Here is a 15,420-nt window from a genome sequence, read left to right on the forward strand (position 1 = left end):
AGGCAGATTAGAGAATGGAATCCATGGCTTGGAATTAATTCCAGGCTAAGTACTATCCTAGAGGAAAAGAGGAGCCATTAAACATTTTGGAGCAACGCAATGACACAGTCAGACCTACTACATGCAGATGGATTGTTGAGAAGAAAAACTAGAAGCAGGGAGATCAATTAAGAGGCTATTGCAGTGTTGTGGGAGAGAAGCCATGGGGCCTGATTGAGAGTGGCAGCTGTGTTAACAGGGAGAAGGGGACAGATGGGAGAGACTGACCATATGTGGAGTCAGTCTGGGCTCCGGGGCTGCATGTTTATGGCTAACCAACGGCTCGTGGGATTATGGAGCTAGAAGGGAAGGAAAACCTTGGAGGGTCAGAGCTAGGAGACACCTCAGAACGTAGACTGTTAAGACACAAAACCTAGTACGGCAGAGCTGGGAGGGAACTTAGAGATCACCGCCTCAGTCTCTTCATGGGACAGATGATGAAACTGAGGCTCAGGAAGGGAAATCATCTGCCCAGGATCCCAAGGGTATCAGGTAATAGTAATGATATCTAACCATTTATATAGGGCTTGCTGTGCACCAGCCACCGGACTCAGTGCTTTACAAGTACTATCTCATTTGATCCTCATGACAAACCTGGGAGAGAGCTGCTATTATTATCCCTATTTTACAGATGAGGAAACTGAGGCACACAGGTAAAGTGACTTGTCCAGGGTCACAAGTTAGACCTGGCCTCAGACACTTACTAGCTGTGTGACCCTGGGCATGTCACTTTACCCTGTTTGCCTCAGTTTCCTTATCTGTAAAATGAGCTGGAGAAGGAAATGAAAAACCACTCCAGTATCTCTGCCAAGAAAACCCCAAATGGGGTCACAAAGAGTCACTGAAAACAACCAAACAACTACTTCTTGACTCCAGTCCTGGCACTCCATCCACTACTCCACCTTGCCAGGACTCAAATCCCATGTTCTTCCCACTTCTCTCCCACCCCCGAATAGCAGTATAAAGAAAGTGACAAATGTAAGCTTCACCCTCTGGTTTACACATGGAATGACAAAGACAGACACAGTTCTTTGATTCTTTCTTCCAATTCTTTTTTTAAATTAAAATTTAAATACATAATAAGAAAAGAAAAAGAAACATATTATAAACTTCTGTATTAAAACTTAAATGTAAAATAGGAAAAGAAAGAAAACATGTCATGTGCACAGCAGAACGTAAAAAAAGATTCAAAATATACAACAATAAATTTCATTTTCAAAAAAGCCTATATATTAAATACTACACATTGTGTTGAGAGCTGTCCATCTTTTCTTCAGTTCCTTGTAAGTTTTCTTTTGTTCTCTGCTGTCTCCCAATTCCTTTTGATTCCTTATTTTAAGATGAATTAATCCAAGGGAAGAAAGCAGTCTTTTTCTAGCTGCAGAAAAATCTACTGTTGTTAAACCTAAATTATAATTTCCAATGGGCTCTAGTGAATTCAGGTGTTTCAGTGATCTATCTTTTTACCTTGTATGAAGACACTTAATTTTTTTTTAACCAGTGGCTGCCTGCGGCACCCTTCCCATGTGCACAACTCTTGAACTCCTGGGAGAGAGACTGCCACCAGAGTTCTGTATGTAAGGTCCATTTGAACTCTGCTGGTGTGGGTGGAAGGCATGGGGTAGCAGGAGCAGGGGAGATTTCTCACTATATTGTTTTACTGCAGTCATATTTATCTTGTTGATAAAATGGGCCTCGGGTTGGAAAATTGGAAGATTTTTCCTCTTAATTTGAAACAGCCCCTGCCAGGCCTGGTGTGGCGTCAGTATAATGCACTCAAGCCACAGCAGCTGGAAAGATTTATTCTCTGGGCCCTCATGCAAGCCTCTGACATTCTCAATTTGCAGGCAGCCAGTGAGCCAATCTGATCCATCCTGCCTTTATAATAAGGATGTCAGTGCAAGAAGAGAGAAGTCATTATCTGATAGCTGGCAGACACGATAAAGGAGAAGCAGAGTTAGAGATCTCAGGAGGACAGACCACCCTTTCTGCTTTGTTTCAGCTCCTCAAGGTCACCGTCAAGGTCAGATACCTTAGACACTGGCCGGGTTCTAATGCTGAGTCTGCCAATAAAGCATCCCAGTGACACCTCAAACTCAACACCAAAAAGCCACTCATCCCAGCATCTTAGAGATCTGGATGGGTGCTTCAGAGGCCATCAAGATAGCCCCCTCATTTTATGGAGAGGTTAAGTGACTTGGTCAGGATCACATAGCCAGTTCATATCTGAGACTCCAAATCCAATGGCCTGTCTAATTACCCAATGCATGCTCATCTTTGCCCATAAATTCACCCCTCTCCCATACTTCCCAATTTCTGTCAAGGACAGCACCAGATTCATGGCTTTGGAGTTATCTTTCAATCCCCCCTCTCCCTCCATGACCTCCACTACCCAAGCAATTGCTAAGTCTTGTCAGTTCCATATCTGCATCTGTCACATCAGCAGACTTCTCATCTTAATGTGTAAACATAGCAAACCATAAGAGAAATAAGGCAACGTTGTTCAGATATGGCCAATGCGTTGATTTTTTTTTTTTACCGATTTTACTTAGGTATTCCAAGGGAGGCCTCTATGGAAGGAGGGGAGTCATGTGGGGACTAATCACTGGGAAGTAACAGTGGTATTAATAAATAAGAGTATCGATAAAACATTTAAAATGAAAAAAAATCCCTTTATCAATCCTTTTTCTCTCCTTCATACAGCCCACCACCCTAGTCTAGGCTCTCATTATCTGTTGTAATATATAATATATATTATTATATACATATTTTATATATATTATATATTTCATATATAGTATATAATATATCTCTACTGTTATAATAACCTCCAGATTGCTTCCAGTCACTCCCCAATCCAACCTCCCACAGTAGCACAAATAATCTTCCTAAAGCACAGTGGCATTCTCTAGCTCAAAAATCTTCAATGGTCCCTCTTGCCTCTAGAATTAAAAACAAGCTCAGTCTGGCACTTAAGTATCTCCACATTCTGGCTCCAGCCTACATTTTGCTGAGTCATTTTAGTCATGTCCAACTCTCTATGGTCCCATTTGGGGTTTTTCTGGCAGAGATACTGGAGTGGTTTGCCATTTCCTTCTCAAGCTCATTTTACAGATGAGGAAACTGAGGCAAACAGGGTGACTTGCCCAGGGTCACACAGCTAGTAAGTGTCTGAGGCTGGATTTGAACTCAGCTCCTCCTTACTCCAGGACCAGCACTCTATCTCTTCCATTACCAGACTAATTTAACAACTCTAATCAGGCTGGAATACTAGCTACTCCCTGAAACTCAAGATTATGTTACAGCTTCATGGCTTTGCATAGGTTGTACTCCATGTCTGGAATGTTCTCCCTCCTCACCTTTGTTTCTTAGAGTCCTTAGCTTCTTACACTCAACTCAGATGCCACCTCCTTAACAAGCCTTTGTTGATCCCCACCCCAAGTTGTTCCTTTTTGTTTTCTCATATTAACTTATATTTACTTATCTATGCTTGCAATATATTCCCCCTAGTGGAATGTAAGCACCTTGTAGGCAGAGACCACGTAGGGCTTTTTCAATTTTGCATCCTCAGTACTCAACATATGGTGCCTGGCATAGAGGTGCTTCACAAATTATCATTCATTTAAATTGAATAGAATGTATGACAAGTCACCTTAGTTCCTCAAAAAAAGATGAGATTGGACTGAATGATCTCCAAAGTCCCCCTCTATTCATAGCATTCAACCAACCAATCATTAGGCATTCATTAAGCAATTACTAAGTTCCATGCACTATCTTTGGGGCAACTGGGTGCCACAGTAGATAAAGTGCCAGACCTGGAGTCAGGAAGTCTCAGCTTCTTGAGTTCAGACTCTTACTCAGACTCACACTCTTACTAGCTGTGTGACCCCGGCAAGTCACTCAACCCGTTTGCCTCAGTTTCTTCATCTATAAAATGACCTGGAGGAGGAAGTGGCAAACACTCCAGTGTCTTTGCTAAGAAAACCCTTAATGGGGTCACAAAAAGCCAGACAGGACTGAACGTGCCCTCTCCTTTGGGCACTGGGGATACAAGGAAAAAGCAAAAGCAAACCCTGCCCTCAAGAAGCTATATATACATACATATACATATACATACACACACACACACACACACACACACACACACACACACACATATATGTATAGTTCTTTCTCCCTTACCACACTCATCTTTCATTATGTTCTAACATTCTGCATTCTCTGGTTTCTTCTAGTTCCAACCTTCTGCCTTCTACCATTCTTTGTTTTCCAGTCCATTCTAGCTTTACCTAGGGAACTGAGGGTGAAAATTAAAACTTAAATGCTTGTAGATGCATGCAATGTTAGACTCATACATATCTTGTTTGTTTCGGTTGACCAAAGCCAACTGAAATTGTAGGGAAAAGAGAGGAAGCTAGAGAATTCCCTCAGTATAAGGCTGGAGTTTTGTACTTGGCTGCTGTTAATCTAGGTCATTGAGCTGCAAGGTTCTGAGTTATTGCTTCATAACCAGGGACCAAAAGGAGGAGAGACAGTGTGCATGGGGAGAAAGCAAGGGAAGATGGAAAAAAAAATCTATAGAGGATATTGATTTTTCAGAGAAAAGCGCATTCTAGGGGAGTTGCAGGGCTTGAAAGGATTCATGGGCCTTGTCACTTAGACAAATGTGAGCAAACCTCCAGGCCGCCTAAGGCATTCTGACCCACACTCTGTGTGGGATAGAGGAGAGGTGGGGAGGGGGATGGTAGTGAGGACAACACACAACTCTCTCCTCCAAATGCCAAGGGGACCCAATTCCTGTTATTGTTTTGATAGCAAATACTTCCAAATGTTTCTCTGTTGTTTGATGAAATATACCAGATATTAATTCAATTCAATTCTGAATATATTTTCTTAAGTATTTACTCTATGCAAATTCATACTCTTGGTGCCAGAGATACAAAGCTAGACGTAACAAAGACATTGCTCTCAAGCGTCCAGCTGTCTAACAGGCAGTAGGTGGTGGAGGCGTGTATCAAACAGTCTATCGGTAAGCATTTATTAAATACCTACTGAGAGCCAGGCATTGTTCCAGGTACTGAAAATACAAAGACAAAAATAAAACAATCCCTGCTGTTGCAGTGAATAGAGCATTGGGCTTAGAATTAGGAAGACTCATCATCCTGAGTTCAAATCTGGCCTCAGACTCTCATTGGCCATGTAACCGTGGGCAAGTCACTTCACCCTGTTTGCCTCAGTTACCTCATCTATAAAGTAAGTTGGAAAAGGCAATGGCAAACTATTCCAGCATCTTTGCCAAGAAAACCCCCAAATGGGGTCATGGATAGTCATACAGGACAGAAACAACCAAACAACCATCAAGGAGCTTATTTATACAAAGAACTAGGGGGAGGGAGCTCCAGGAAGCTGCTATCAGAATTTTAAGGAAGGAGAGAGCAATTGGGGAGGGAAAGGAGAAGAGATGGTCGACAATATCAGAGAAGCCATCATGGAAGAAGAGGTATCTGTGGTGGGCCTTGAAGGACCACGAAACTTCAATAGGCAGAGAAGATTCGTAAGAAAAGACAAGGAAAAAGGAGAAGGCAGGATCCAGGCTCAGGGGATAAAACAGAGAGTACATGAAGGGAAGCAGTTAGTATGAAATCATAAGATCATAGATTCAGAACTGGAAAGAACTTTAGAAGTCATTAAATCCAACTTCTTCACTTTTACGGATGAGGTAATGAAGACCCAGAAAAGTTGGGTGTAGTGACCAGTTTCACATAGCTAACAAATACCTGAGGCTAGATTTGTGCCAGCATTTGTACCCACTACAATATATAAATAGGAGCCAGGGTGTTGAGGGCATTGAATTAAGCAGGAATTGATCCTTTATTCAATAGGTCATGGGGAACCATTGGAGATTTTTCAGTAGAGAAACTTTGCTATCAGAGAATGATATTAATTAATCACTAATTTACAAGACCAGTCTCAGTAATCTAAGAAAATTGACTAGTAGTAATGCCTAGATAATAATAATTTTTAAAAGATTATTTTATTAGGGATTTGAATGCAAATACACCAGTTGACAGCGTACAAATTCAATTTAGCAGCCTTCTCCATGGAGTTCTGACAAGAGGCTGAGCCAGATCTAGGTAGAGCTCGGGCCCCTGGGCGTGTCCTTTACTCAATTATCATCAGCTCAGTGAGATTCAGGAATCTTCAAAGGTTTGTGACCTGGTGTCTGTCTGTGCAGGAAGAGGAAGAAGAGGAGCTTGCTAAGCAAATAAATAGCAAAGGCAGGATTTTGCAAGGTCCGTTTTTAACCCACCCAAAAGAAATCAATGTTTTGGGAGCCCCCCGAGCATGCAAACAATATTTCCATTAGGAGCCAAAGCACATTTCTTCTTTAGAGTGGGTTGGACCGACCCACCAATACTGCGCGTTGTAAAGCTTAATTTCCCAGTGTGGTATGAGAGAGACAGCACTGGCCTGAGTTTCTTCTGTGTAGAATGATGGGGTGGCATTAGATGATCTCTAAGAACCCTAACCAATCCTAATCCCTAAAGCAAATCCCAAGAACTCTAACTTTCAGTGTCCTAAGGTGCTTTCCAGCTTTGATATTCTGTGGTCTAACATTCTAAATTCTAAGGTCCCTCGCTTCCAGCTCTAATAGTCAACCTTCTCAAATTCCTTTCATCTCTAACAGCTAATTCTGTGATTCATTCAGAAAGTGAGAAGTGTTATGGCCTGCAGGGATCCAGGATTTAGCAGGAGGAGCAAGGGTAGGATCTTGGATGAATTTCAGATGCTAAGTGGTCCCGGTAATGAGGTCACCTTTGCCTGCCCTGGCTCCCCAGTGGGCCCAGGAGAATGGGGGGAAGTGGCCGGGCAGATTGGTCTGGCTGGCCAAGCCACAGTGGGAGCAAGGAAGGAAGACTTTGCCCCTGGATGGACCACTCTCCTCCTTACCCCATCCCCAATCACAGACAGGTTACTAGGCCAGCTTCAGTAATTACTCTTCTTCCTAGCCTATCAGAGTGACTTAGGGCAGCTTTCCAATCTGGCGGCCCTTGTTAGCAAACAGGAATGCAAGCTGTCTCAGAAAGCCTAGAAATGCTCTCGTACATGGCCACTCGGGCAAAAGGAAGTCTTTCATCCCAAAGCTTCTCTCCCTCAAAAGGAAAAAGCACTGTGAGTCTCCTTCGTCCCTACTCTGAGAGAGACGCACACAGAGACAGAGAGAGAGACAAAGAGAGACAGAGGAGGAGGAGGAGGGAGAAAGGGAGAGGAGGGAGGCACAGAGAAAGGGAGAGAGACAGAGAGGGAGAGGGAGAGGAGAAAGTGGAAGAAATGGGGGAGATGGGGGAGACAGAGTGAGAGAGGGAGAGGGAGACAGAGTTGGGGGAAGAACCTCTTACCTGGAATGTTATAATGGCTTCCTAACCCATCATTCCCTCTCAAGTCTATCCTAACTCCGACCTGTGCGTTCTCTTTGTGACCCTGAGAAAGTAATTTTCCTTCTCTGAGCCTCAATGTTCTCAATGATATTTGCACTAGAATTTCACAAGGTACTTATGAGGAAAGTACTTTGCAATGAGCTAGGTGACAGGCTGAGCCTGGAATCAAAGAGACTTGAGTTGAAATCTAGCTTCAGATGCTTACTAGTGGGGTGACCCTGGGCAAATCATTTAACCCCTTCTCCCTCAGTTTCCCCAACTTTAAAATGGGGATAATCATGGCACCTATTTCCCAAGGTTGTTGTGAGAATCAGATGAGATCACATTTGTAAAAGTGCTTAGCACAATGCCCAGCACATAGTAGGTCCTTAAAAAATGCTTTGTTCCCTTTCCCCCTAAACAGTAAAAAAGTGAGGTACTGCATTCAGGTTCCTAAAACCCACATTCTCTGCCCTTCCTCCCATCTACCCACTCTTAACTGTCCTGCCTAAAAAACCTCTACAGACACCCTCTTGTCTGTGAAAGGAAGACCAGCCTCCTTAGCTGGTTGTTCTAATGTTTCCAATATTTTTCCAACCCACTCCCCACCCCCACCACCCTGCATACTTTACAAACCAGCCATGCTCAACACAGCTCTGACTTTGCTACTTCCTAACCAAGTGATCTTGGACAGATCATTTACATCCTACGTGCCTCAGTTTCCTCATCTGTAAATTGAGCTAGGAGATGTTTACATTTCTTCCAACTCTAGGTCTGTGCTCCCATAATCCCATCATCCCTGTCCATCCTGGGTGTTCCCGTACTGTTCACCATGCCTGGGATGCTAATTTTCCCTACCCTCTTCCCATCCAGCCTTTCCTAACCCCCTGCCAAGTGCGCGCGCGCGCACACACACACACACACGCACATGCACACACGCACACGCACATGCACACACATGCACATGAAGACACACATGCACATGAAGACACACACATACACATGCAGCCTTTCTACCTGTTGAGAACCTACAGCTGCGTAGTCTAGAGAACAGAGTACTGCACTAATACTCAGAAAGACGTGAATTCAAATCTTGCCAGAGCCTTACTAGCTGGGTGACCCTGGGCAAGTCATTACTTTCTATCTGACTCAGTTTCATCAGCTGTATAATGAGGAGAATAACCCCACCTACCTTCCAGGGTTGCTTTAAAGATACACGTAAGATAATATTTGTAAAGTACATTGTAAACCTTAAAGAGCTTCATGAATGTTAGCTATTGCTACCATTATCCTTCAAAGCCCAGCTCAGATCCCACCTTCTCCATCCATCCCCCAAACTAGGAAGATTTCACTGACTCTTTGGACACTGTATCTCTTCCTTGGGCAGGTAGGTGGCTCAGGAGATAGAGCACTGGGCTCTCAGGAAGACTTCTCTTCATGAGTTCCAGTCTGGCCTCAGACACTTACTCACCGGGTGACCCTGGGCAAGTCACCTAACTCTGTTTGCCTTAGTTTCCTCATCTGTAAAATGAGCCAAAGAAGGAAGTGGCAAACCACTTCAGTATCGTTGCCAAGATAACCCCAAAGGGGGTCATGAGGAATCAGAAACGACTGAACAATGAAATCTCTTCCTTACACTTATCTCATTTCTTTGTATCTTAGTTATTTGCAAACATATCTTATTCCCCCATGAGATTATAAACCCTTTTAAGGTCAGGGACTGTGTAAATGAGGAGACTGGACGAGGTGATTACTTCTATGTCTTAAAGGCCCTTCCAGCTCTGCCATTTTATGTTCACAGCTAAGAGAGGGGAGGAAGGGGAGGAGGAAAGGAAGGAAGAGGGAAAGAGAGAAGGAAAGGGAGATGGAGAGGAAGAGAAGAAAAGGGAAGGAGAGGAAGAGAAAGAGGGAGAGAAGGAAAGGGAGATGGAGAGGGAGAGAAGAAAAGGGAGAGAGAGGGAAAGGGAGAGGGAGAGAAAGATAGAAAATGAAAGGGAGAGAGAGGGAGATGGAGAGAGAAAAGAAAAGGGAGGGAGAGGGAGAATAGGAAAGGGAGGGAGAAGGAAAAGGAGATGGAGAGGGAGAGAAAGAGAGAGAAGGAAAGAGAGGGAGAGGGAAGAAGAGAGGGAGGGAAGGAGAAAGAGAAGAAAAGAGAGAGAGGAAAAAGGAGAGAAAGAGGGAGACAGAGACAGAGATAAGCATTGATGAAATACTAGGGATAATGGGATGACAGATGTAGGAAAACAAGACACTCTCTGCCCTCACATTCTAATGGGGGAAGCTCAACACAGAAAAGTGATCAGAAAAGAGGGTCTGGGTGAGTAGCACATCCAGATGTTCTATAGTCTATGTTCTAACATTTTCTGTTCTGACACCCCTTCCAGGTCTAACATTCTATGACTTACATGAATCCTTATTTATCTTTATTTCTCTTCCTACTGTGATTGGTGCCTGTAGGTACTTAATAATGCCTAATATAAATGTTCCTTGACATTGCTTGACTCTTTTTTACCTCCTGCACTCAGCCCTAGTCCTCTCTAGCCCAACAGCAAAGGGGAAAGGGAGAAATGGACCCAGAATGTCAGCAGCTGCTAAAGGTCCCAGAACCAGATGGCTACATCTTGCCCCAACATGTCATCTGATAAGCCACAAAAGATTGACTTGGCCTTAGCCAAATGAGCGCCTCTTTGGATAGGGTCAAATAACTCAGGAAGGCAATCTGGAATATGAGTCAGAAAGCAGAGGCAGCCCTGGAAATCCTCTGGGAACTGAGGCTCCACATTCAGTTCAACAGATCTTTTTTTCACTCAGTGTCTCTTGTGTACCAAGATTTCTGCTAGACAGCCACAGGAGGAAATACAGAGAAGAATAAGACAGTTCTCACAGAGCTTGCAATCTAAAAGGGAGACTATAACAGGTGTGTTATTAAGCATGAAGTTTGTGATCTCAAGCTACTATCCCAGCTTCTATTTGACTGGCTAGTCAGATCCCCAGAGCATGGCTATTATGTCCCCTCAGGCCTCTAGGGGTTGGAGGTCATCTTTGCAGTATTGTAGAGTTCACCAGCACCCACCAGAATACTTCCTGCCATGATTGTGGCTTGGTTTTCAATTAGTTTTAATTTTAGTTAATTAGTAATTAATTTTCAATTAGTCAACCAGGATCAATCAATCTGTCCTTGGCTCCCCATGCAGATGTCACCTCCATCATTGCTATCCCGGGGACTATGCTAGGATACTAATGGGAATGAGGGCAGTTCAAGCCCCTCCTGACCCTTTGAAACTTACAAGGTCTTCCTCCACAGTCAAACCAAGGCCAGTCCAAAGTCCTTTCTTCCCCATCCCAAGCAGCTTCTCAGGAGGGTTATCTGGAATGGTCTCTCCTTTCTTGCCACTCACTTGGAATTTTAGAGATAACTCACAGAGCATAACTAAGTTTCCTCAGCCAATCAGAATGCTCTTCCTAGTAATATCACTCTAGTACATCCAAGGAATTTCACCCTTAATCTCAAGTCTTTCAGTGATTGGTCAAATAACATTTGTTCTCACCTCATCAAGCTGCATGACCATAGACACCTTATCATTTTCAGTGGGTTGGGTTTACTTGCTGGATTTACTCAATCAGCTTTAACCCTTAACAATTATAAGTTTGCTGTTGTTTGTTGTCTGACTCTTTGTCACCCTATTTGGGAAACTGAGGCAAACAGGGTTAAGTGACTTGCCCAGGGTCACACAATTAGTAAGTGTCTGAGGCCAGATTTGAATTCATAAAGATGAACCTTCCTGATTCTAAGCACAGTGCTCTATCTATCCACTGTGCCACATAACTGCCCCTAGAGGTGGTAGTCATAGTAAATATATCATTGGATATAGAGGCAAAGGTCTGAATTTAAATTCTAATTCTGCTGCTTACTCTCTGTGTGACCCTGGGCAAACTGCTTCCCCTATGTGGATCTCTGATTTATTTCTTATCTTATTCTTTTCTTTTGGGGAAGCAATCAAGGTTAAGTGACTTACCCAGAGTCACACAGCTAGTAAGTGTCTGAGGCAAGATTTGAACTCAAGTCCTCCTGCCTTCAGGACCAGTGCTCCATCCACTGTGCCACCTAGCTGCCCCCCTTAACCTTATTTTTCCAGTACTAGCTATGTAGAAACAGGCAAATCATTTGACCTCATATCCTCCATTTTCTCTTCTTTGAAATGGATGTAATAACAATTTTGCTACCTTTCATGGTTGTTATGATAAAGCCACTTAGTAAGCCTTAAAATGCTAAAAAAAAAAATGTGAGCTGTTGTTATGGTTCAGGTGAGGGATGACGAGGCCTAGAACCAAGGTTATGACCCTGAAAATAAAGAAATGATGGATTCATGAGGCATTGCTAAAGTAAAATTGACTCCCTTATCTACCAGATATACTCAGATGTTTTTTTTTTTCCCTCATCATCCCTGCCAACAGAGATTCATTCCAACCAGAGCGGCCCCATCAACAAGTACCCAGTCTTCACAGAGAGCACCGGCGACCCCAGCCTGCTGGTGTCCCCTCTGCTGGTGGCTGGGGTGGTCATCGGCCTGGTGCTATTTCTGTCCTGTGTGACCATTATTGTGGGCAGCCTTCGGAAAGATGGACGACTCCGGAACCACCCACACCTGAGGAGGGACCCCACCTATGGTAAGAGAGAAGTGACTTCTCCCCTCTGGGCCAATTTGAGTTCCTGGATGCCTAGGGCGTCACAAGCCCTCGCTTGGCCTTAAGGACTCAGTGGCAGAGCAGCCAGAGATTGAAGTCAGTTACTCCAGTGACCAATAAATGGAATCTAAAAATTAGAGCTGGGCGGGGGCAGGGCGGTACTTTAGAACATAGAATGTTAGAGTGTGGAATTTAAAATATTAGAAGGCATTTTAGTGATTTAGAGCAGTAGTGTCCACTCTTGGGAGTGTTGCTGGCTGCCATGACCCCTCTGGTCTAGAGTAATATCCTCATCAAACAGATAGGGAAACTGAGGCTTTAGAGAGGTAATGTGACTTGCCCAAATTCCCCCAACCTAATAGTAGACCTGGGGCTTAAACTCAGATCTTCTGACCATAAATCCAATCATTCTGGTGTCCTTCTCTTCAAGTCATAAGTCACTGGGGCAGTTGGTGAGGGAGGCTTCCGTTTGTGTCGAGAGCACCCCCAAATAGTGTCCCTCAAAGTCCCAGTGTGACTTATCATGTCCCAGCCAAAAACAAGGAAAAACAATATATTGAGTCACTGATTCTTGCTACTCCCCTGGGATACATTCTGTTCAATGTGAGTAGCAAGGAGGAAGGAAACAAGCATTTGTTAAGGACCTACTGTGTGCCAGGCACTATGTTAAGTGCTTTTACAAATATTATCTCATTTGATCCTTACAACAATCCTGGGAGGTAGATACTCTTATTAGTCCCATTTTATAATTGCAGAGACTGAGGCAGACAGTGGTTAAGTGACTTGCCCAGGGTCACACAGCTAGTAAGTGTTACGACCTTCCAGACCCAGCACTCTATCCATACTACACCATCTACACACATTCATTCAAATGTGATGGCTAAAGACTAGTGCCAGTTGAAACCTTACCTATTCTTTAAGGTCTATCTCAGGTGCTACTTCTTCCATTAAGCCCTCCTTGATTTTCCCAGGTGGAAAGCTATTACTCCCTTTCTGAATGCCCCATGGTACTTTACCAACTTCTCTAGCACTTAGCAGCAGTTAGGTAACTCAGTGGATAGAGCACTGGGGTCTGGAGTCAAGAAGATCTGAGTTCAAATGTAACCTTACTAGTTATGTGACCCTGGGTGAATCATTTAACCTATTTCTCCCTCAGTTTCCTCAGCTGTAAAATGGAGAAGAATAAATAGCATGTTTATTCCTTGTATTTTCATTTATGTTTCTTTGAAGAAAGTCCAATATTTAAGTAAGAGTCTGTCCCTCTAGAAATTAAAGCTCTTTGTAACATATGCTGAATATTAACTTCAGAAACTTCCCCTTTCATACCAGGGAGCTGGCTTGTCAGAAGGATCCATGTAGTAGTCCCCCTGATGAAAGCACAATGACTCACTTCTACTAAAAATAATGAGTAATACAAATTATAAGTATCAATGGAAGGCTTCATGATACATGAGAAATCTGGGTCAGGAGTCAGAGGACCTGTGTTCAAATCCTACCTATCACTTACTACCTAAGTGACTTTGAGCAACTCACTGAACTTTTCTGGGCTTCTGTTTCTTTATGTATTCCAGGTGTGTGGGATGAAAGCTCCTCACCAATTAAAAGTCAATAAGGAGTCATCTCAGGGTGGGAACAGAAATAGATTTTATTCAGTTCTCAAGAATTGGGCATCCTCTGCTAGCACAGAGCAGAACCAGCAAAGGAGGCTCTTTACGAGAGGCAAAGCACCAATAATTATACCTAACACAAGAGAATTCCCTCCCACCTCTGACCCTTCTCACCACTGTCTGGGAGGTAGGCTTACAATGTGAGCGTGAAAAACCAGACAAAGAACCGGGAAATCGAGGCACAGAAACTCCAATTCCCATTCCCTTAGTTAATGATTACAACTGAGGTGACATCTATAAATCTAAAGAAGGAGAATAGGATAAGGGGAGGGGGAGACCTTCTCCATTCTTCTACAGTACTTTTACAGTAAAGGAAAACAGGTCACAGTGACCCTATCCTTACTGAGCAAATCTTTAAACCAGAACCAGAAGAAAGAACAAAAAGTTTCAGGGTAAACTTTCCCAGAGGCTGAGCCATCAGACTCTCATGGCCTCAGAATTTTTCTGCTTCCCTATTTCTTGATTTTTAAACATTTATAGATATATATTTATACATATCTTCCCTGTGAAGTCTTCACATTTTATTTACCTCACACACAGAGTTGCCATATTTGTTAAAAAAAAAAAGTGCTTAGATCATATTTGTAAAAAAAGTGCTTAGCACAGTGCCTGGCACATAACAGGCACTATGTAAATGCTTATTCTTTTCCCCTTTACATGTAAAATGAGAGTGTTGGATTAGGTGGCCTCTGACATTCCTTCCAGTTCTGTATGTATGGTCCCATCACCGTAAAGAAACTTAGAATTGTTGTTATACACTGAGCTGTTCTTCATTGCTAGGGTTACTTTGGGGTTCCTAGTCTTTATCTAGAACATAAGCCCATGAAGATAGTCTTTCAGACAAATGGCTCAGTTCAGTTTAATGGGTATTTTTAAAGTACCTACTGTGTCTAAGGACCTGTGCCTAACACTGGGGAAACAGTGGTTTGTGTAGTACAGTCTACAAGATGCTTACAGTCTAATGAAACGAAGAAATACACAAGTGTGTATGATACAAGAGACAGTGAGATATATACAAAATTGAGTTCCCTGATAAGTGCTATAAGATATTTGAGAACTCACTTTTGTGGGAGGCAGCATGGTGGGAGGGGTGAAGGGTGGTGTGGAGGCTTCCAGGAAGACTTCCTAGAAGAAGTAGAATATTCAAGGCACGAGGGAGGGCCTGAGCAAAAGCACAGAGATGGGATAGGGCAAAAGGAAACCAGAGACGGAAAGTTGAGCTGGAACACAGAACACATGGAGAATCCTTGAGATGATACTGGACTTGTAGATTACAGCACAATGGTGGAAACTTTTGAATGACAGAATTGTGAGTTTGTTTTACTCAACAGCGGAGAGTCCTTCCTTTCTTCCTTCTCTCCATCTGTCCACATGGGGAATTATACCCTTCCATGTGGGTTCTCTGCCAAATCTCCTAAACCTCGCAAGATATCTTGGGGTTTAGGGGTTAGATTTTTTTTCTTTTTTCTTTTTTTCTCTCCCCTAATTATTTATTCTATCATTTAAAAAAACTAGGACAATTAACTCTTTTGTCTCATGTAGTTTCATTTATGATTTCTTGAAATTGAGCTTTGGAAAATCAGGCTTTGATAAAGCCCATTGGGACTCAA

General features: G+C 43.1%; 1 protein-coding gene across 1 annotated transcript in view; it reads left to right on the forward strand.

The window, feature by feature from the left end:
- Positions 1–15,420, forward strand: part of BEAN1 (brain expressed associated with NEDD4 1) — a 103,258-nt gene that overhangs the window by 63,763 nt on the left and 24,075 nt on the right. Inside the window, exon 4 of the mRNA XM_036750051.1 lies at positions 11,913–12,125. Coding sequence (XP_036605946.1) covers positions 11,913–12,125 — 213 coding nt within the window. The remainder of the gene's footprint in view (positions 1–11,912; positions 12,126–15,420) is intronic.

This window comes from Trichosurus vulpecula, chromosome 3, assembly GCF_011100635.1.
Source record: "Trichosurus vulpecula isolate mTriVul1 chromosome 3, mTriVul1.pri, whole genome shotgun sequence".
Taxonomy (NCBI): Eukaryota; Metazoa; Chordata; class Mammalia; order Diprotodontia; family Phalangeridae; genus Trichosurus; species Trichosurus vulpecula.